Genomic DNA, 21,913 nt, shown 5'->3' with positions numbered 1-21,913 from the left:
GCCAGGCCTGGCCAGGCCAGTGCCCCCGGGACACGGCAGACCCCACGGGGCCCAGGGCGCCGTTTCCGCATCGTTCCCAACCCGCTCCACCCCACAGGAGGCCCCGTCCCTCACTCCGGGCCTCACCTGCCGCATCAACGCCGCCGTGCAGCCTCCGCGCTCCAGCTCCCACGCCGGCGGCTGGCTCAGGTCTTCGGGCACCCGCAGCCCCAAGCACCCCCAGGCTGCGCCCCAGACCCGCCAGCGCGGGAGGGGGCCAGCACGACCTGCAGCCACCGCGGGCCCCAGAGACCCTCCCAGCTTTGCTGGCAGCGGCAGCCCCGCTCCCGGCCGCGGAGGCGATCTCTCTTCCCCACGCTCCTCCGAAGCCGCAGTCCTGGCACCGCCGGCTCCCCCCTCGGCCTGAAAACCCTGCCCCCCACACCCGCTGCTCTCTGGCGCCCGGGACTGGGCCGCAGTGAGCTCCAGGATCGCGCCGCACTCAGGCTGCGGCGACTCCGCTTCCCCGTCACCCTGCACCAGGCCGCGGGGCGGGACAGGACGCAGCCCGCGAGCCCAGCTGAGCGCGCCGGCGCTCTCCACCCCGCACCCCAAACAAGGCGCCCCATTGGTTGGCAGCAAGCGGGAGCGATTCGGGAGGCGGGGCCGGGGCCCTCCCGCAAGCCAAACAAAGCGCGGCGCGGGTGGGGAGATGGCCGCTGAGCGCAAAGGGAGAGGCAGCGGCGGAGGCGAATCCCAACAGCTGGCTGATTGGCTGAAAGAAAAACCAATTGAGGGTCGTATGGCTGGGGCCTTGGCTGCTGTCGGGGCTGCCATTGGTCAGACTCCGATAAATCACTAGCTGCCTGACCAATGGTAGTTCGGATCACGGCATGTGGCGTTGCTTGTACTGCTTGTCGGGAAAGCGGGCCTTCTGCGGTACGGAGGAGGGCAGCTGAGCTTCCCAGGGCCTTGCAGCTGGTGCTGGTGCTGGGGCTTAGCCTGGCTATGCAGGTGATGCGGCGCTCCGCTAGCCCAGAGAGATCCGCTGGCCCAGGCGAAGCTGGGTTGCGGTGCAGGGCCCGTGGTTGCGCTCCCCAGGGCTGTCTATGCTCTCCTTGGAGCCAGCAGGGATAGTGCCACGGTGCCCACCGGAGAGGCGCGAGGCTTGGTACAGAGCATCATGCCGCAGCGTGCTCTTGGCGGCTCCATGGTGTTGGTTGAAGAACCGATTGCTTCTCGTTGCTGTTGTAGGAGAGGAGCGATACCGCTGAGGCCGCGCCTCACAGCGCGCTTCTTGATGGATATCGGTGTTAATTAGAGATGTTAATAAGCTCTTTGTGGTTCGTAGAGGTTACAAATAACACCTGAAATGATAAAGGCGACATCTCCTGGGAAGGCTGTGTGTGTGCACAGTCCCGGCCCTTCCGCAAAGTTTGCACATCTGCAGTTGCCCTTCACTGGGATCTGGGTTTTCAGTCAACTGTCTACCAGGTTACGAAGCTTCAGTCAGTAATGGACTGAATTAAAGGGTGAATTTTGTTTGCTGACCTAACATTTTGGGTTTTGGCCTGTTTTCCAGTCACTGCCCTCTGATACCTTGATGTGGTGACTTCATGTTAACTGTCAGAATGATTTCAAAAAAAATCTACAACTGCATGAGATTTTATTTCCTTAATAAATCCCTTGTGGGAAGAACGTTAGATGATTTTTAAATGTTGTGCCTGTCACAGCAGGGAAAGAATGCCATAGTCCCCTTCTGAGGACCTGCATGGGTACAAAATGCATATTGTCTTTCAGTGTTTGTTGGCAGGGTTTTCTAGACTAGGCAAGAAGGTTAACCTGGATTTGTTGCACATCCTATGTATTTTAAGGTATGAATAAGAAATTGCCTTTTAATAGAAATAGAGCACACAATGCAGAACATCCATCAGAAGGACAAAGTTAATACTTTTGGTTTATATTGAGGTGTTTTTACTTTTGCATCTAATGTGCATGATCATTACATTCATTATAACGTGAAAATGCTTTTCCAAAGCTCTTAGTTGTCAGAAGCCAATATAGCAGATGTTGTCCTGCATTTTCCTTTTAGGTTACTTAGAAGCCACTACATTCCATTCATAACTCATTTGTTCCTAAAAGGCAAGTTGTTCAATCTGGCAAGTGATAATGGATGATCTTCATTTTACTAAGAAGTTCTTTCACATTCAGGTAAGAGGATTTAAACTGAAGGTCAGACTTTTGTTGTTGATCCTTTATGACTTACTAAATAGGAAGCACCTAACCATGCAACTTTATTTTTTTTTTCTCAGCATGTAAGGTCAAGCCCTTAGAGGAAGGGATGAAATTCAGTGTGTATGACTACACTACTGCTGCCTGCTCTTAGCCTGTCCTGGAACTTCCGGGACTCAGAGCTGTTAGACATCTTTTACAAGTGCAGAAGGGAAGATGTTAGGGTGCCCTGTTCATTTGTCTAATTGGGATAGTATTCTTTTACAACACGGCTTCTCTGTTGAATATTGGAGGGCAGGAAACTTTAATTTCCAGCTAAGCCTGCACAAGTAGGGTTATGTTGTTTACTTACTGGGCAAAATTTTGTGTAACATTGAACCAGGCAATTATGAAAGCTGTAAAAATGGTCACTTGACTAGAAGCAGTTTGGGGGATTTTTAGATTATTTTTCTTCCAGCCAAGAAAGGGATGATGGACTAGACAATGGCTTAAGGCTCCTACTGGCCAGGTAGTTCTGACTTGATTGTACTGTGTGCAATTGTACTTGATTGTACTGTGACTCTATGCAGTTACAGTAGTTTTCTCATTAGCCTGGTTGTCTGAGAAAACAAGACATTTTCATATATGGTCTGCTCAAAGACTCAGGTATGATGATATCAAAAATACAACGGGCACAGGGCAAACAGTAAGCTGGACAGAGCCAAGAAGTGAATTACTGACTGGACTGTGGGAGTGCCGCCTGAGTCAGCTAATGTTGGCATTACATGTCCAGGAATCCACCAAGAAGAGATGCCATGAATGACTTTGTTAGAGCTGATGCCTCATAAGGGAAAAAATGGAAAGCTGCTGGAAACAGGACTTTGTCAGTTCTGCTGCTCAGCAAATAATTTGTTCTAGAGCAAATCACTGATTTAGTGGTAAGAAGGTGCGAAGCCAGTGTTTTGTCTCTCTGGATAAAGCCTATCACTAAGATCTGGAAGAGACACAGTGTATTTTAATGTAGTTTACCTCCCACCATTTTTTTTTTTTTTCCTACTTGCTAAAAAAACTGATCTTTTATTTTTTTTTTTTTGGTCAGAAGTATTCAGGTAATTCCTGTATCCTTGGCAAAGAGAAATGGTGTGAAAAAAACACATGAATTACTATGTCACACTTGGATGGAGTCAACATAAGTAGTGCAAGCAGAAACTGTTGGTCACAGCTGTGCCAGAGGTTTGGCAGCTTCGCATCTGTGTAGTAGTGTTGTGACATCAGAGGAATTGCAAATGATTGTGGAGGCGACAGCGGAATGAGGATTGAGTCTTGAATTCTTTCTGTTGAAAATATGTTGGGTACAGGTGGCTGCTAAGGCTGAATGCAAAGGTGGGGAGTGTGTGTGAAGGAATAGAAGAGAAGTGAGGTCTAGTTCTAATTTTCCTTCTCCCTACTTACGCCTCCTTCTCTATTTTAAGAATATTCCTTTATTAACCGTTAATCCTTTAGACTACTTTAATCCTACATAACAGGAGATAAAAGAACAGTGATTGTTGACAACTTTTTGCAATGCTTTTGATTATGCTAAGAAACAGGAAACACTTGATGGGTCTTAAAAGAGCTCAAGATTTTGGATGGGAATGATGGAATAACCTGTTTCTCAAGGCAGAAATTTTTAGGGGAAATTAATAATAGAAAAAAAATCTAATTTACTTGACTTAGCTGTATATTTTTCAACTTGTGTATATGATCACAGTCCATCAGCTATCATGAGTGAGGAGTATTTATAACTTTGGAGGAAGAGAACCATGTTAATTCTGATCATTCTAAGTCCTACCTGCACTTCTGAAGGTATCTCCTGCACACTCAAAGGCAGTAACTTGCTTTGTGTTCCGGAATACTACAGCATCCTAAAACCATCAAAAAAGGAAAAGGATATACACAATCAGTTTCTTTTGAATCATACAGGAATTCATGCATAACAGAGCCAGACCTTCCACACAATCACCACCATTTACTAGTACCCCTCTATCTTGGGTTGGAAGGCTTCTGGTAATCCAGAAGTTCTCTGGTCAGTGCCTAGGGAATTACTAAGTCACTATGCTGTATGAAAAATCAGCTCCACCACAGCATCATTGCTACTATCATAATAAGACTTCCATAACATAATAAACTGAATATCAAAGAGAGGTTATATTAAAGACTTATAAAATTGGTCTCCATACACTTAACTAGGCAATTGATCAAGCAAATGAATAAAAACCCAAAACAATTAACCTCAGTAGCGAAGATTCCATTAACATTCATATCAACATGAAGATTGTGTGTGGTTCCTCTGCTGATGCTGGTTACGTTAAATAGGCTGGGAGACACCTGTACAATGGCTACTTGCTGGTGAAAATGAGACAACATGGCCTGCTCACTGAGGATCACCACAGAGCTGGTGGTGTTCACAGCCAGCAGGTTTCTCCGAGAGCCCCACTGCACAGAATGGGAAGAGAAAAAAACAACACACAATTTCATCTAATGCACAAATGATGGCTTCTGCAATCTTCAGTATTAATAATTTGTGAAAGAGGAATGGTAGCTAAGAATTGGTACAATTTGGAGCAGAATATAGATTTCAGAAAACTGTGCATAGGGAGGTCTTAATTGCTTAGAAACACTCCAACACTACACCACACACACTAAATACATCTTTCCTACATTAATTTCACACGCAAATGGAATAGTTTCATTCTAAGAGCACTGACAACAGTACTGGGTGACTTGGCAACTACAGCTCGTATCAACATTTTAAAAGCCATTAAGCTTTTGTTAAATTGCCATGGCTTGACTTTGCGAATGAAGATTTGGGAAGGGCTTTACCCACACTTACTACAAGGGCGCTGATGACTAAAAAGGCCAATGTGGGACAGGCAAATCTGGTTGCAAAAAGCACAGTGAAAGGTCTCCTTGGGTGGTATAGGCGGGGCGCGATTCTTTCTAGGTTGTCTTCTCCTTGAGACTAATTCTGCGTGAGTTCTCAAAGGAGGCAATGGCCTTATGGAGCAACCAATCTCCTGAACTGTCTGCATGCAGGGTTGGGTCTGTGACTTCCAGTACATCTTCGTCCCTCGCCTGTTGCTACAGGCCTTTGCAAGTGTGGGTAAACCCTTCAGGCCTGTGCAGTGGATTTTTTAGGTGAGGCACAGCGTGCACCGAACTGGCCCCACCCTTTACACCTGAGGTTTATCTGCCAGGGCCTAGGGAGCTTGGATGGTGACAGCAAAGTCCTCACGTAGTAGGTTTGATTAGAGTATCATTTTCTTAGATGGATGGTGTTACAGAGCTAAACGAGCTCCATCTGCCTGGGTTTGAGTTGTCCTTCTAGGATGGTTGCCTGAAGGCTAGTAAGCCCATCCTGCCCATGGACACACTTTGTCTGACCCTTCAGTTGAGACCTGTCTGGCATGGGAGACCCTACCACATGCATATGCCACCACCAGCATAGCTCCTAACCTCACAAAAGCATGTAAGCTCTTTCCCCACGACAAGGGGGTGTCCATGAAAGAGTGTTCAATTGTAATACTGTGTAAATCATGCACAGGCCTACCCAGTGAAAAAAAAACTCGAACTAGCACAGAGTTTACAAATGTCATTACAGAAATCACCCAGCTCTCAGCCTGTCTCCACATCAGAGCTGCTCCAGCGCTTGCAGCATCTCAGTGGCCTCCTCTGGACTTGCTCCAACAGCTCCATGTCCCTCTTGTGTTGTTGCCCCAGAGCTGGATGCAGGACTGCGGGGGGGGGGGGTGGGGTGGGGGGGGTGTGTGTCTTCCCAGACCACAGCAGAGGGGAGAATCCCCTCACTCGACCTGCTGCTCATGCTCTGGGGATGCAGCCCAGCATACAGGGGGTTCTGGGCACAAGCTCTCACTGAAGTCTGGTGATGGGGAGCTGCTCATTGACTAGTATCTCCAAGTCCTTCTCCTCAGGGCTGCTCTCAATTCAGTATGTCACTAGATGTTACTAGAAAAATTTGGCCACTATCGTAAAAAGTTACCCAATTCCTCTTCCCACAAAAGCTCTGGAGAAGCTGATATACTCTGGGCTGTGCAATCACGCACGGTTCTGAGTTGTGTTTGTATTTCACCAAGTCCCGGATGGATCAGTGTGTCGCATTGGGGCTTGGTGTGTTTGTGATGGAATCTCCGCTTCCAGGAGCTCGTGATTTGGAGAAAACTCCAGAAACAAACTCGCCAACAGAGTTTCAAGTTGACAAGCAAGTATTCTTCATTGCGGCGCCGGGAGACACGGGGGTAGCTCCTCCTAACGTGTGTCCCCAAATTGCTATACAGGTCATCCTTATATGGTCACTGAGCATATTACATCATTTTCCAAAAAGTTTCCGGCATGCATACAAAAATGTGGTGGTCTTTAAGGGTCGTTTACTTTTCCCAACAAGCTTAATTAACATTACAGACATAGCAATCATCCTGGCCTTCTACTTATCAGTTAGTTTAACTGCTCTCATCATGGACATCTGCTATTCCTGGATACTCCCCATCCCAGGTCCTGTCCTTCTATTCTGCTTTTCTCACACCTTTTGTACTTTTGTGCCTCCTTGTCTCACTCGGCACTTTCCGTCTGTCTCAGCTGTGCCAGGGGACGGCTTCGGTTGTTTCCGTGACTCTTCGGCCCAGGTCGGCAGTTTCCGTGCCGAGCTCTCTCCGTTGTCAGGGGTAACGCAAAGCATCTCGGAGCGACTGCGGCCTTCGGCGCCTGGCCGCGCTCCGGGCCTGCCGGTGGGTAAGAGCTGCTGGGGGGGGCGGCTGGCCCGCTGGGGCCGGCCTGAGCGGAGGCGCTGGGAGCCCTCCGCGGCTTGGCCGGCTTCTTCCCGGTCGGTGCGGGTCTGGTCTACGGGCGCGGGGTCGGTCGCGATCAGCCTGAGACTCCGAGGCGTCCGGGCCATGGATGGCAGGCGCTGTAACGGGAGAGGCCGGGCCTGCCGGCAGGCGGGACCCGCGTGTTTGCGGCCTCGGAACTGCTGTGACTGTGACGGGTTCTCGGAGCCCATCGTCCTTCCATGCGGTGGCGACCGCAGCTCGGCCGGGGACACGGCGGGGCTTGTGTCGTGGGCCGGGCCTGTCCCCGCGCCGTCCCTGCTCCATCTTCTTACCAGCGCTCTCAGGATTCAGGCAGGCTTTTACTGTTTACTCCTCCTACCTGGCTAGTTAGAGAAAGCGCTATTTAGTCGTTAGGCATCGTTTTGTAGCGTAACTCAGTTTTATATTTGATTTTTTTTCTGGGGCTAGCTATTTTAGAATTTTAATTGCATTTATTATGGGTAGGGGTTATAAGACGAAAAAATATTTTTTTTTTCATACAAAACTGTCAAGTCTTGTCAGGAAAACCACCCGCTATTAGTGTCGTATGACCTGTGAACTGATAAACCCAGAAATAAGGCTTGATTTCCCCAAAGGATCTGATATCCCAAGCACAGGCCACAATGGTATGGTGTATGATGTCTGGACTAGAGCCCGCTCGTGTCTGGCCAGTTAAGAATAGGGACAGAGAAAGACTTTGAACCTCTCTTTTCTCTGTGGGCAGTTCGCCTCATGAAGTTCAATAAGGCCAAGTGCAAGGTCCTGCACCTGGGTCAGGGCAGTGACTAGTATTGGTACAGGCTGGGGGATGAATGGATTGAGAGCAGCCCTGTGCAGAAGGAAAAGAGATACTGCTGTATGAAAAACTGGATGTGAGCTCGTAGTGTGTGCTCACAGCCCAGAAAGCCAAGGGCATCCTGCCTCTCTGTTCGCTCTGGTGAGACTCGCCTGGGGTAAGTGTTCATCCAGCTTTGGGGTCCTCAGTGCAAGAAAGACATAGACCTATTAGATCAGGTCCAGAGGATGGCATGAATATGCTCCAAGGGCCGGAGCAGCTGTGCTCTGGAGACAGGCTGAGAGAGCTGGGCTTGTTCAGCCTGGAGAAGAGAGGGCTTCTTAAGGGGAGACCTTAGAGCAGTTTCCAGTGCCTGAAGGGGCTACAAGAAACCTGGAGAGGGCCTGTAGGGACAGAACAAGGGGGAATGGCTTTAACCTGACAGAGCAGAGATTGAGATGAAACCTTAGGCAGAAGCTCTTCCCTGTCAGGGTGGTGAGGTGCTGGCACAGGTTGCCCAGAGAAGCTGAGGCTGCCCCATCCCTGGCAGTGTTCAAACCCAGGTTGGACAGGGCTTGGAGCAATGTGGTCTAATGGATAGTGTCCCTGCCCATGGCAGGTAGTTGGAACTGGATAAGCTTTAAGATCCCTTCCAACCCAGAGCCACAGCTTCTCTGGGCAATCTGTGCTAGTGCCTCACTACCCTCACAGGGAAGAGCAACTTCCTAATGTCTATTTAAAAATGTTCCCCACCTTTCTAACCAGGCTAATCAAAGGTGCTGAATCAGATTTAATTTTTCTTTTATTTTGGGAAGACAGACTTCTTAAAGCAAAATATTTACTTTAAGCACTGATAGCATATTTGAAGGAAAGAGACTTTAAAACAAGAGTCTGTGTCCATTTTACATTCTGCTTCAGGTTCCAGCTGGTGACAGCCGAATAGAACTGCAGGTCTGGCTGCAGAAGAAAAAGTGTCTTCCCCTGAAATGTCAAGGGAGTCTTAAACTTTTCACAGTTTTTTTGTGTGTATGTTTTTTCACTGTGTCTTGGCATTATTTGCTAATAACTGGAGGTGGTTTTCTCAGTCTATTTTGCTACTGAAACCCAGCCACTCAAATCACGCAACAGAAATCCCGAAGACCATCTCCATGTGTTATGGAGTGACTATCTCCATTTTTGACACACAACTCTGACAAGAGCACTGCTTTCAGGTTTTCCTTGGAATGTCAGCACTTACTGAGTGTTTTCATTCAAATGTAAGTAACAGTTCAAATGTAGGTAACAGACAGTATGAGTTAAACTAATCTTGTGTAATTTCAGCAGTACAAGCTCCAAGGTGGTGACAGCTGTTAAAACTTACTTTGAAAGCCCTGATATGAGACTATGAGACTTTACAACATAAAATTGCTTTGAATGTACATTAGTTGACACCTTTGGATATGAAGAATTGTAAGTAGCTTTCTGGTAAATTCTGAGTTATTTCAGAGTCCTCTGAAATAAGTCCTCTGAAATATTTTCAGAGTCCTCTGAAATAAGCCAGCACAAGCCACTGGTAAGAGGTTGGTACCATTCTGTGTGCACGATGAGGCTACAGCCTACAAGGCTCAGTGTTCCTCTGTGTTTTTAAAACTACCACTATAACCTTTTTCATGTCTCTGTCGTGTGTATTAACATGATGATGCTGCAGCTTTATTTCCCCCCCATTTTTAAGTATACTTATTATTATATATACTATATATATTACATATAGCTATAATATAGAATAACTATGTATGTTATATAGTTAAGCATGTGTGTTTTCCTTGTACAGGCTTGCAGCCTGTGACAAACTCTGTTGTCATGGCTGTGTATGTGGATCACCAAATACAAGCTCCAGATTCAGTTACATCCACTTCTCACATAGCGTGGCACCCCCTGCACCCGCTCCTGGCAGTGGCTTCTGTCAGCACAGCATCTGGGGGCTGTGTGGATATCTACCTGGAGCAGGTAACTCAGCAGCAGCTTTACTTTTGGGCTTAATATCATTTTGCTGGTTTGAAACTTCATGTTTTTAATTCCAGCCTTACTTGTGCTCTTTGAATCCTTCTTTCTGGATTTTACTTATTACTCATGTCCCATGCTATATAGGACTTGTCAGATGAATTGGCTACTGATTAAATGTATTTTATTAAAAAGTCTTCATAAATTGATCTTTCTATTGAAATTTAATTTTTGCAGACTTTAGGTCTTGTTTTTGATAGTTACCAATTTGCTTTTTACTTCTCACAGTATGAGAATTTCAGGCTTACAAGTAAAATGGTCACAAGCTTTGTTTCGTTTGTTTGTTTATTTTAAAGAGAAAATCTGTGAATAAAATGTACTAAGAAGTTAAAAAAAGAAAATAATTCTTCCACCTGAAGACTGAGGTGATGTGCTAGACTCAGCTTGTTCCATTTGAGTAGGTAGCTTCCTAGTATGATTTTTGACTAAACAAATATTTCCTTTGCCTACTCTAAACTTTACACAAGAGGCTTGTGTAGGACTTTGGCTTGCATAATTTTCAGGCAAAAAGTGATATTAGGGAACTGGCACTACAAGCTATCCAGCAGCAGATGTAATGGATATGTTTCAGTCTGTAATAGAAGTAGCCTGTAAAATATACACTTTTCAATGGGTATTATGAAAAATTGTCACCCAAATTTCACAAATGGAAAAATAAATGCACAGAGAGGTTAAATGATTTGCCTGAAATTTTATTGCAGACTATGCACATAGGAGGGTCTACTTTTAAAAGCTGCTTAAGCATTAGATTATTCTGTGTCCTCTTTGAAGTGCTTTATTCTTCTTCAAAAGTTTGTTTGTTTTTTCCTTGAAATGTACTCAAAGCCTCTTACCCATCATATAGGAGTAAAAGCTTGATATTCAGCGAGAGGTGCTCCTGGGTGCTGTGACGGAAGAACAGCCTGGAAAAGCAGAGGGAGGCCATCACTTAACACTGCTGTGTTTTCATTAACGGTTTTCAAGTGGATGTACTACATATTGTAGCACAATTTTATGCATGTGAAACAGCTGCAAAGAGAATTTGTGTAGCCACTTCATATCTCTTTCAGAAGGCTCTATTACATGCCAGTCGCTTATCATAGAAAAATATCTTGTTGACTGGGAAGTGAATCTGAAGGTTTAGCAGGACCCTCGTACTGAGTTTCCACTGCACTGAGCTTGCACTTATTTTCATTTGCAGGGAGAACATGTGTCTGATACACATGTTGAGAGAAGCTTTCAGGTCACATCACTTTCCTGGCATCCTTCCAGACCCATTCTTGCAGCAGGCTGGGAGACGGGAGAAGTCATGATACTTAACAAACAAGACAAGGAGCACCATGCTGTGCCACCACATCATAATGCCACCATCACAGTCCTGAACTGGAGCACAAATGGTACCCGCCTTGTGTCTGGTGACAAGGTGAGTGATTGAAATTCCAAATCTGTGTTTGAACGCAGTGTTGCAAACCCTGGGATGGGAAGGGGTTAGGATCATAGAATTGCTAGGGTTGGAAAGGATCTTAAGATCATTTAGTTCCAACCCCCCTGCCATGGGCTGGGTCAATACACACTAAATCATGTCACCCAAGAGTCTCTCCAACCTGGCCTTGAACACTGCCTGGGATAGAGCATTTACAGCTTCCTTGGGCAACCCATTCCAGTGCCTCACCACCCTCACAGTAAAGCATTTCTTCCTTATATCTAACCTAAACTTCTGTTTAAGTTTGAACCTGTTACCCCTTGTCCTATCACTACAGTCCCTAATGAAGAGTCCATGGATTATGGAATGGATTGTTACGAGAAGGGATAGTTGTGGTGGAGATAGATTTCCTTACTTTAGGTACAAATATAAACTGTTAGGGAGTAAAATAAAATCCCAACGTTTTAACTTTTTCTGCAGTACTTATTGCTGTTTTATCCATTTATCTTTAAGTAAAAGCATATCTAATCTCAGTATATGCTGAGCAGTAGATAAGGGCTTAGGCTACTTAATGGATGGGGTAGCTGAGGCCTTATTTATATGGAGATAACGCATTAATGTAGCCACAGCTTACATTAACCCTATATTTATAAGCGAACTTCTTTTTCAGATTAATTTAATTGGTGTAAGATCACAGTAATGAAGTCATCTTAAAACAGATATAGCTGTTCTTACAGGGAAATATAACATTTTATTGACTTATCCTAACTGCTCCTCTGATGAGAGTATTAACGGCAAATAAGCAGTGGTTTTAAACGAGTACCTTAACATGACAAAACAAAGCCAGTGCATCTGTTGGCATGAATGGTTTTCAATTTTATGTAGTTTCAATTGCTGTAGTTGGAACTACTAAACTCAACAGATGGAAGAGCAGCACAGCTGAACCCAGAAAGTTCATTATTGCAAAATAGCTGTGTTACCCTCAAAAAAACATTGAAACACACAGCTGAGCACAGCTCAAGGTACTCTGGTGTCCATGGTCCTTAAAAGCCTACAGCTGTGTGTGGTGTGACCAGCTTGAGCTAATTAGGCTTGCTCAGAACCAGGCATGTGAGGCATAGCACATAGCTGGTTCAGCAGCCCATGCCTAGTTGTAAGATGATCCCTCTGCCCATCCCTTGTGTGGCCCACTCAGTGTTCTGCCATGGTCTGGTGTGCGGCTGTGCTTCATTTCCTGTGTAAAAACAATAGCTTGTAATTTTAAAGTATTTCCCATGAAGGTTGATATTCAGGAAGTTTCCATTAGGTGTGTACTGCTGGGATCATATCCTGCTCATATTAGAGGTATAGGCTTAGAAAGAAGATCAATATTTGGGCCCTGATTTGGTTTCTGTTTGATCTTCACTGGGACTTCGTAACTGCAAGTGCTCAGCTGAGAATATTGAGTCATCATAAATCCTGAGTTGCAAGAAAATTATCTTGAAATAACTCCTTGAAGTTGGAAAATCAGAAGCTCTTGTATTCTAAGTAACAAATAACATGGATGACTTCCAGGTTTCAGTCACACAAAAGGATCCTAAGGATCTGAGAGCTTTCTATAGTGAAAGTCTATTTAGAAGGTAAATAACAAGAAGCTAAAGCTTTGGGTTGTTAAGAATGACTGGGAAGATATAGGACAGAATCACATAATACCTCAAGTTGGAATGAACTCATAGAGGGTGAGGTCAATGTTCTTTGTCCTTTTGAAAAAATACCATTTGAAAACAGACCAGTTCGGCATCTTTTCTATAACCTGTCACACTCAGAAGAGATAACGAGCTTCTTTATTCCCAATCTCAAGTGCTTTAAACTCAGAATTGAGTTTGCAGCTAGGCTAATCTAGATACAGGATGGGACATCTAGAATGGAATGGAAAGAAGGTCACAGAATCATAGAATCATGGAATGGCTTGGATTGGAAGGGACCTTCAAAGGTCATGTAGTGCAATCTGCCTGCAATGAGCAGGGACATCTTCATCTAGATCAGGTTGCCCAGAGCCACATCCAGCCCGACCTTGAAGGTCTTCAAGGATGGTGCATCCACCACTTCCTGGGGCAACCTGTGCCAGTGTTTTACCACCCTCGTTGTAAAAACTTTCTTATTCAGCCTATTCCCTCTTCTAGTTTAAAACCATCAGCCCTCATCTTGTCACAACAGGTCCTGCTCAAAAGTGTCTCCCCATTTTTCTTATGGGCCTCTTTTAAGAACTGCAAGGTTAAAAGACCCAATTCTATCAACCCTTCCTCAGAGGAGAGGTGCTCCATCCCTCTGATCACTTTGTGGCTCTTCTCTGGACACTTTCCAACAGATTCATGTCTTTCCTGTACTGAGGACTCCAGAGCTGGATGCACTACTCCAGGTGGGGGCTCATCAGGGCAGAATAGAGGGGCAGCATCACCTCGCTTGACCTGCTGGCCGTGCTCCTTTGGATGCAGGCCAAGATATGAGAGATGGCTAGGCATGGCTGCCAAGCCATATCTCTGTGCCCCCAGCTCCAGTGGCTATGTGTCTTCTATGAGAGCTCTCACACCCAAGCCCCAGCAGACACCCCCAGGGGACAGATGGAATAGACGATGCCCCCATTTACCAGAGTTGTTCTAGGTAGCTCTGTTGGAGCTAGGCACTTGTCCTCATTCCAGCACGGATCTGGGACATGATTCCATTTCTATTCCCACCATGCTGCTGCAGGGCTTTACTCTCCTGCAGTGGCCTTTCCCAAGGTACCCAGGCACACCTCAGGCCACTGCCAGTCTCTATGTGTGAGGGAGCTTGCAAGCCCCCAGTGTGCCCTGGCAGAGCATTGTGGTAGAGGGCTGGAGAAGGAATGGGAGAGGAAAAGCTACAGAGGTGAAGAGCAGCACAGGAATTGCAGAGATACAGAAGAGGCAAGTGAGGACAGGAATTAATACACAGGAGGCAGATGGGTGACAGCAGTTTTATAAAGCTACAGGCTTTTCCTACAGCTTATAAATGGTGCAGGTGTTCTTCGCTGGGGTCCCTGGAATTTGGTGACATTTAAAGCTGAGGGAAAAGTGAGAGGAGGAGCCAACAGGCCATGAACTTTCAGAGCCCCTAACCACCTTTCCCAGGGCTCTATAGTCCTTGATGCTTTCCAGGCTACTGCTGTCTGTATCACTAGCACCCACATGGACCACTAGAAGTGAGTAATAGTCAGGAGGGCTTACTAGACCAGGCAGCCTCTCAGCAACATTCCTGATTTGAGTCCCTGGTAGACAACACACCTCCCCTGAGATTGGGTCAGGCCAACAGATGGGTACCTCTGTGCCTTTCAAAGTAGAGTCACCTACCACTATGACCCACTGTTTTTTCTGAATGGACATTCTTTAAATTGTAAGAAACAGCACTGCACTTAATAAAAAGTTTTGAGTGGTATAAATATTATCATCTCACTGCTGAAAAGAAATTAGAATTTGATTCTTAGGCAAAGGAAATGTTACCTTGGAAGGCCTCAGCTGCACCTCATGTGGCTTCTAGTTAGGATGACGAAGAGTGCTTAGAGTGTACCACTGCTACTAGTGCTTCACTTCTAGAAGGACTATACTGAAAACAATAAAGAAAAATAGAACAAATTATAATACCTCTTTACTGTTACCTATCTTAATGAAATAAAATGAGATTGAACTTGATGGTGCAAATTGTTACTGCTTTTTTCATGAAATGCTTGCACAGAGGGCCTCCAAAAAGCAATTTCCTAAGCACTAATTCCCTAAGCACTAACATAATAGCAAGATAAATAATTATCTTAAAATTGCAGCTGTGAGGCTGTAACATAAATCACTTTTGGAATGGTTCCTGTGTATGTCATGGTGAACTGTCTTTTTGCTTCTCTGCGTTCTCCATTCTCTTCAGTCACCAGGGGTTTGGTGCTCTGATCTGGACCTGCAAAATGAGTGCTCAGAACATGTGCCAGGCTCTGAGCACCAGCTTCTATTGCCTGCTGTTGAGTCAGTTAGCTAACCTATCTCCCTTTCTTTGGCATCCATGATTTTTCTGGTTGCTGAGTTCTGTTTCTAAAAATTAATTCTTGTTGTACTTTAATGTCTACTCTGAAAGAACTGGAAGCTCCAGAAATTCTGAAATTCTTCCCTTCGGTTATCTGCATCCTGTGACTTCACATGTGTATGGTCATACACCCATGCTCATCTCTCTCAGTATTATATGCACTTAGGGATGCAAATCTTATGCTTTACTACCCTTTCTCTCAATATATTTTGTTTTAGCAATCAGATTACTTGCAAAGAAAAAGTGGGAAGACAGTTACCTAAACAAATATTTGCATATGCTGCTTACAGAGGAAAACCAAGGCTGTTTCATTTAATTGTTCTGGCTGTGTTGTTTTATTAAGAATGGGTATAACCAACCAGCTTTTTGATATAACTTGATTTTAAATAAGCAAATAATATAATGTTAAAGGTATTTTTTATTCTTTGTAGCTTAGTTTTAAGTAGGAGATGTGTCAACTAAATGAGAGTAAAGGTGTATCCTGTCAATAAAATGTTGGTTTGTATGTGCACTGGGTAGCTGGAATCTGGATTCTCATTTGTTTACAAAGTGTAATGAATTAATTGTTGTCTTTTTCTAGGACGGCATCTTGGTTCTCTGGAGAATGGACCAGCGAGGAAGAGTACATGGTCCTTCCCTGCTGAAACAGGAGTATGGAAAATCTCTGTGTCATTATGTCTTCCGACCACCCCCTCCAGGCGAGTAAGTCAGACAAACCTTTGTATAAATATATATATAAAACGTTCTTCTCCTGACTGTCATTTATTTTCAGGTTCTTCTCCTTCTCTAGTAGTTAGCTATTTGTGTCATGTATGCAGGAACAGATCTTCCTTTTGTTCATGCCTTTCTCTCTTTTGCTGTTGTCTTCTCTTCCTTTAGTTTTTCTGATTAAAACTGTCACTGATCGTGAAAAGCAGAAAGCACATTGAAACACAATTATCCATTAAATCTTTGGCAAGAATAATTAATTTTAAAGTTACTTCTTAAATAATATTATTTATTTCCTCTCCAAGCAAGAAATAGGAAACAGCTCCATAGAAAAATGTATTTTTTCTTGTCTGCACCACTTCTGTTTCATATCCCTGTAAAAATAAGGATGCTTGTGGAAAAAAAAAGGTGAAACAATTCAAATGAAAATTAGTATAAAAGTTTTGCTTTGTATCTTTCTGAGTATTTTTTCTTTTTCCAATCAGTGTATGAAACATCCTTATTCTCTCTTTACAATATGTTTTATTAATTACTCATTCATTCTTTGAGATGGAAAGTATTCTGTCATGTAAGAAAATGGAAATCAAGTATCTGTTTGCAGAGACTTTGTACAGCTGGCAAAAGCAGCTGTGAGTGGTGATGAGAAGGCTTTGGATATGTTTAACTGGAGAAAAGCTGGAGCAGGAGCACCTCTGAAAATGGGACTCCAGGAAGGACTGTCCTTCTTTATTGCCTTGTCAGATGGTAAGAGCAAAACTACTTCTCCAGTCTGCTGGAAATTTGTTCTCTTAATGCTTCAAAATAGCCTAGTGCACAATAGTCCTGTTTCCATATGTCCAAGATCTATAATATGCCTATATATCCATCATATCCATCTATCCAAAAGAGTATTCACAGGAGTTGAAGAATATTTGTAAGAAGAAATTGCTAAATTTAACATTTTAGCATCTTCATGATGAGTCCTTTCCAAAAGGACACCATAGGTATTGGATTACTCATGTTCCTGAAGAAAAGTGATCTCTAAGTATAAATAAAATTAGAGCTTGTCAGCATTTTGTGCAAAGCTTCAAAATAATGCATGTGTTGTGGTGTTTTCTAGAAATAGCCAAATGCTGCTAGAACATACCTTTGAAAAGAAATTATTACTTTACTTTTTCATTTTTTTCTCATGCCTGGAAATGATGCTTCAGTCTAAGGGAGCAAAATAATCCGAGTATCTGTTTTGTTAGCTTTCTTCCTAATACTTTTTCTTCCCTGGCATTTGTCTTGTCCTTTTACTGTTCAGGTTACTAGTTTGCTCTGAGCTCATTTGCATCCTACCCCAGTTTTTCTCATTATGCCTTCCTTTTCTCTAACCTGCCAACTCTTTGAACCCAAACCAGAATGTGTGTGACAAGTATTGTAATGAGTATGTGTCTAATAGATGATTAGAGTATGTAATCCTCTCGATTCAAGTGTTAACTACTCTAAAAAACGTTTAAGTTATGCTGTTTCTGCAGTTCTGTTACAGTTTGATTCGGTGTTTACATTTTCAAGAATGAGACCCAGCATTTACACCAGAATAGCTTCTGAATGATTTCAGGGGTGAGGTTGTCCTGCTTTGCTACAGACATTAGGCTGTACCTTCATTGGATTCGTGAGGTACAAGCCTCTTTCTAGGTATTAACCATTTAAATGAAAAAGGGGTACAGGGTACTTAAGCTTGCAAAGAGAGAAAATGCCTGGCTGTGCCCGTCACTTTGACAGCAACCGTTGTGGTGGCACACAGCTCCATCTAGGGACAGACTCTGCATCCTGCAAGGGGCTGTCCTTCACGGCCTGGTTCTTGGGCTTCCTATGCAAACTTTCCAGTTAGATGACGCTGACCTTCTTCGGAGCAGCCTCACTGCCGAGGTTGATTTGGGCATATGTATGTTGGACCCAGTTCTCAGTCTGGTTAATCATCATTCATAACTCCAGGATCAGTTAATGTTTTTGTAGGGTGTAAAGCTGACATGTAAATTCCCTCCAAGGTACAGATTCTCAGCTCAAACTTGTTTAATAAAAACAAACAAAAAAGACTTTTATTACATGCTTTTAAAATCTCAAAAGAGATTTGACTAATGTCAATAAAACATCTTTTAAAGCAAAACTAAACAATGAAGCGCCTCAAAAAAGCTCAGAGCAAAATTAAACCCTCTAAGTTGCAAGTATTTAGATATGTTTTGGTGCTTCCAAAACACTGATTGTTGCAGTAAAACAGTAGTTGCAGTTCAGGTAATGTGTTGCATGAGATGCTTTTCTGAAGAGAGGATCCCTGAACTGATAACAATTTTGGAGGTTGTTTCATAACACTTTCCATGAGCATAAAGAATCATCTTCATTACCGAGCACCTGAGATGGTTGGTACAGGTTTTGGGACCTAACTAGAACAGTGGAAATCATCCTGATATTTTTACTGAATGCACCTTTGTTTGTTGAACACAATGTTTTATGTGAGTAGTAATTTTCTTTGGTCCCCTTTTTATTTCCTAAGCAGCATACACTTTTTGCAGCTTTTTGTCTTCTGAATGTCAGAGTTGTTTGCTCTACTTAATTAGCTCAGATTTGTTAACTTTTGAGATCAGTTTCTTGTATGATAATAGTGTGAAGACTTCCTTAAAGTTACTCAGAAAGCTATAACCTTCTCCCTACCTGCCTAAGTAGCTTCAAAATAGTGGTTAGCATTATCTGTGTGATTCCTGATACTTTGTATGGTAATATCCAAGTACAGAAGGTTAATTTAACTTATGAAACAATTTCAAATGGCAAATAAAATCACTGCTTCTTGTAAAAGATCACATAAAACTGCGATTCAATAGATAATCAGTTACTGCTGAGTATTACTACATTAAACAGATAGCTGTGTGTTAGAAAATTAAAAACTATTCCAACAATCCCAAGTAGAGGCTGGGGAATTAAAGGATTGAGAGCAGTCCTGTGGAGAAGAAATTGAATGTACTGGTGGATGAGAAGCTCCAGTGACCCGACTTCATTGTGTGCTTGAGCCCAGAACCCACTGTGTGCTGGGCTGCCTCCCCAGAGCATGAGCTGCAGGTTGAGGGAGGGGATTCGCCCTCTCTGCTGCACGCTGGGGAGACCCCCCCTGCAGTCCTGCATCCAGCTCTGCGGCAACAACACAAGAGGGAGATGGAGCTGTTGGAGCAAGTCCAGAGGAGGCCATGGAGATGCTGCAAGCGCTGGAGCAGCTCTGCTCTGGAGACAGGCTGAGAGAGCTGGGATGGTTCAGTCTGGAGAAGAGAAGGCTCCAGGGAGACCTCAGAGCAGCTTCCAATGCCTAAAGGGACTATAAGAAACCTGGAGAGGAGCTTTTGACAAGGGCCTGTAGGGACAGAACAAAGGGGAATGGCTTTAATCTGACAGAGGGAAGATTGAGATGAGCTCTTAGGCAGAAGTTCTTCCCTGTGAGGGTGCTGAGGTGCTGGCACAGGTTGCCCAGAGAAGCTGCGGCTGCCCCATCCCTGGCAGCATTCAAGGCCAGGTTGGATGGGCTTGGAGCAGCGGGGTCTAGTGGAAGGTGTCCTGCCCATGGCAGGGGTTGAAACTGGACGAGCTTTAAGGTCCCTCCCAGCCCAAACCATCGACAAGAGAGAAGCTACATGTTCAGTGTTTTATTTCAGGGAGGAAATGAAGCAGTGTGGAAAGAGGTGGGAGAGGAGTTTGAATTTTTTTATTTAAATATGTGGAACGTGGAGGATGGTAATATATTGTAAGAGTTTTGGAAAAACATTCTTTTTATTAGATACATCATATTGCCTCTTGTGTGCAACATTTTAGCATGGATCCTTAATGTTCATTCTTAAGCATTTGTGTTTTCTACTTCAGCCTTTTTTGGAAAATATTGGTTCATTTCATAAGGTTTTTTGATTTGCACTGGTTTGAAATATTATATTTATGTAATATAAAATAATACATTTATGCAATACCATGATTTGCTAAGAAATTATGTGTGTGGGGCAAAAGATCTGTCAAATTTTGATAACTTAATTTGTTTGGGTGATTTCTGTAATGCCATTTGTAAACTCTGTGTTCGTTCAAGGTTTTTTTCGCTGGGTAGACCTGTGCATGATTTACACAGTATTAGAATTTAACAAAAGCTTAATGGCTTTTAAAATGTTGATACGAGCTGTAGTTGCCAAGTCACCCAGTACTGTTGTCAGTGCTCTTAGAATGACACTATTCCATTTGCATGTGAAATTAATGTAGGAAAGATGTATTTAGTGTGTGTGGTGTAGTGTTGGAGTGTTTCTAAGCAATTAAGACCTCCCTATGCACAGTTTTCTGAAATCTATATTCTGCTGCAAATCATACCAATTCTTAGCTACCATTCCTCTTTCACAAATTATTATTAATACTGAAGATTTCAGAAGCCATCATTTGTGCACATGTATGCAGAAAGTTTACTTGTAGTTTAAAATTATTTAAGTGACTCCCCTCTGGATTTCCTAGGCAGGAAAAAAGTGAGTAAGTTTCGGATTATTGCTCTGGTGAACCAGGCAAAAGAATGATGATTATTTTTACCTTTTCAGCACTTGCAGAATATTTTAAGGTAGGAAGCAGCAACTTTGAGTTTTGTAGCTAAAAACTGCTGACTAAAAGCTGTACCTCGTTTACATATACTGCAGGTTCTGTGCATTATGTGAATGAGAAAGGAAAGACAAGGCATGTATTGTCCACAGACAGTCTGGTCCAAAAACTTCTGTTCATGGAGGAAAGAGAGGTTTTAGTAGTGATAACAGAGAACCTGCAATTGTCCTTGCATGCAATTACTCCTGAGGGAGAGGCAGAAGAGCTCATGAAGGTAAGAGACTGCAGGGAAAAGTTGCAATGTTTCATCTTTGTGTTTGTTAGGGTTTTTTGATTATTACTTTTTCCTTAGAAATGAATCAACTCTCATTTTTATTTCTTGGATGATACCTTGATGAGCAAATACAGCCTCATTTGTATCCACATTAAAAGTGGAAGAGAGCAATGTGTTACTGAACTTGGAAAGGTAGTTTTCATCTTGCCTTCCTGTTTTTTCTTGTTTTTTTTTTTTTTTTATTCTGACCCTATGTTAATCCTTTTGCCCTGCATTTACCTTGTCTAAATGAATTAGAGAAGAATTTAAAATTCCAGTATAATCAAATATTCATTAAATTTGGATAAATAGTTGATAATCTGTGTCCTTGGTTTTATTATCATCAGTTGCTCAGAGCTGTTTTGCCTTTCAGATCAGTAGAAGTAGCATCTTCTCTTGGTGATACTGCCTTTGCAAATCTGGCAGATGGTTTAGTTCTCACGTTGTTGAAGGGTTCTTCATAGCTGCAAAGGCAAGGAGGCTTTTAAAAAGTTGCAACCTGCAAGTCACAGAATCACAAATAATACTGTAGTGACCCAAAAATTATTGTGTAGGGATAAAAACCAAACTGACCTCATCCAGAACTTGTAATCACCTTGGCTCAAATAAAACACTGTACTGTTAGAGAATACTGCTTGGGGAGATGGCAGTCAAATCTTCACCCTTCTAAGACTTTTTTTTCTTTTCATCTCAGATGGAGAAGACTGGGGACTTCTGTATTTCAGGAGTGTCCACTTCTTATAAATCACTACTTATTTTTGACTAGAAATAAGATTTGGTGCTTCATATTTTAAGGCAATCTTTATAAAGGTCTAAGAGAAAATGTAGTACAAGAGAAAAATCCCTGCTCCTTACCTACTTCTTTAACCCACTATGAGGTTTCTTTTATTAAATTTATACATCATAGAATTGATGCATTTAGTGGTGATCACTGCCTAAGAGGAACTGTTGGTCTGCCTGAACTAACAGCTGTAGTTATTCTTTGTATTTTAACT

General features: G+C 43.3%; 2 protein-coding genes across 4 annotated transcripts in view; one reads left to right on the top strand and one right to left on the bottom strand.

Moving 5' to 3' along the window:
• Positions 1-390, bottom strand: part of CRAMP1 (cramped chromatin regulator homolog 1) — a 50,698-nt gene extending 50,308 nt beyond the window's left edge. The window contains exon 1 of the mRNA XM_062626687.1: positions 127-390. The gene's annotated coding sequence lies outside the window, so the exon portion shown is untranslated. The remainder of the gene's footprint in view (positions 1-126) is intronic.
• A 6,505-nt stretch (positions 391-6,895) lies between these two features.
• IFT140 (intraflagellar transport 140) overlaps positions 6,896-21,913 on the top strand; it is a 77,919-nt gene continuing 62,901 nt past the window's right edge. The window contains exons 1-6 of one of the 3 annotated variants that reach the window (XM_062626677.1): positions 6,896-6,971; positions 9,638-9,813; positions 11,048-11,269; positions 15,912-16,033; positions 16,641-16,783; positions 20,704-20,879. In XM_062626677.1, coding sequence (XP_062482661.1) covers positions 9,667-9,813; positions 11,048-11,269; positions 15,912-16,033; positions 16,641-16,783; positions 20,704-20,879 — 810 coding nt within the window. In that variant the 5' untranslated portion in view covers positions 6,896-6,971; positions 9,638-9,666. Of the gene's footprint in view, positions 7,365-9,637; positions 9,814-11,047; positions 11,270-15,911; positions 16,034-16,640; positions 16,784-20,703; positions 20,880-21,913 lie in introns of all 3 variants that reach the window. The other 2 variants (XM_062626676.1, XM_062626675.1) reach the window with 2 other exon arrangements.

This window comes from Pezoporus occidentalis, unplaced genomic scaffold (genome assembly GCF_034315485.1).
Source record: "Pezoporus occidentalis ecotype Australia unplaced genomic scaffold, CSIRO_AGI_Poc_V1 ctg297, whole genome shotgun sequence".
Taxonomy (NCBI): Eukaryota; Metazoa; Chordata; class Aves; order Psittaciformes; family Psittacidae; genus Pezoporus; species Pezoporus occidentalis.
This window is presented reverse-complemented; position numbering and strand designations above follow the sequence as displayed.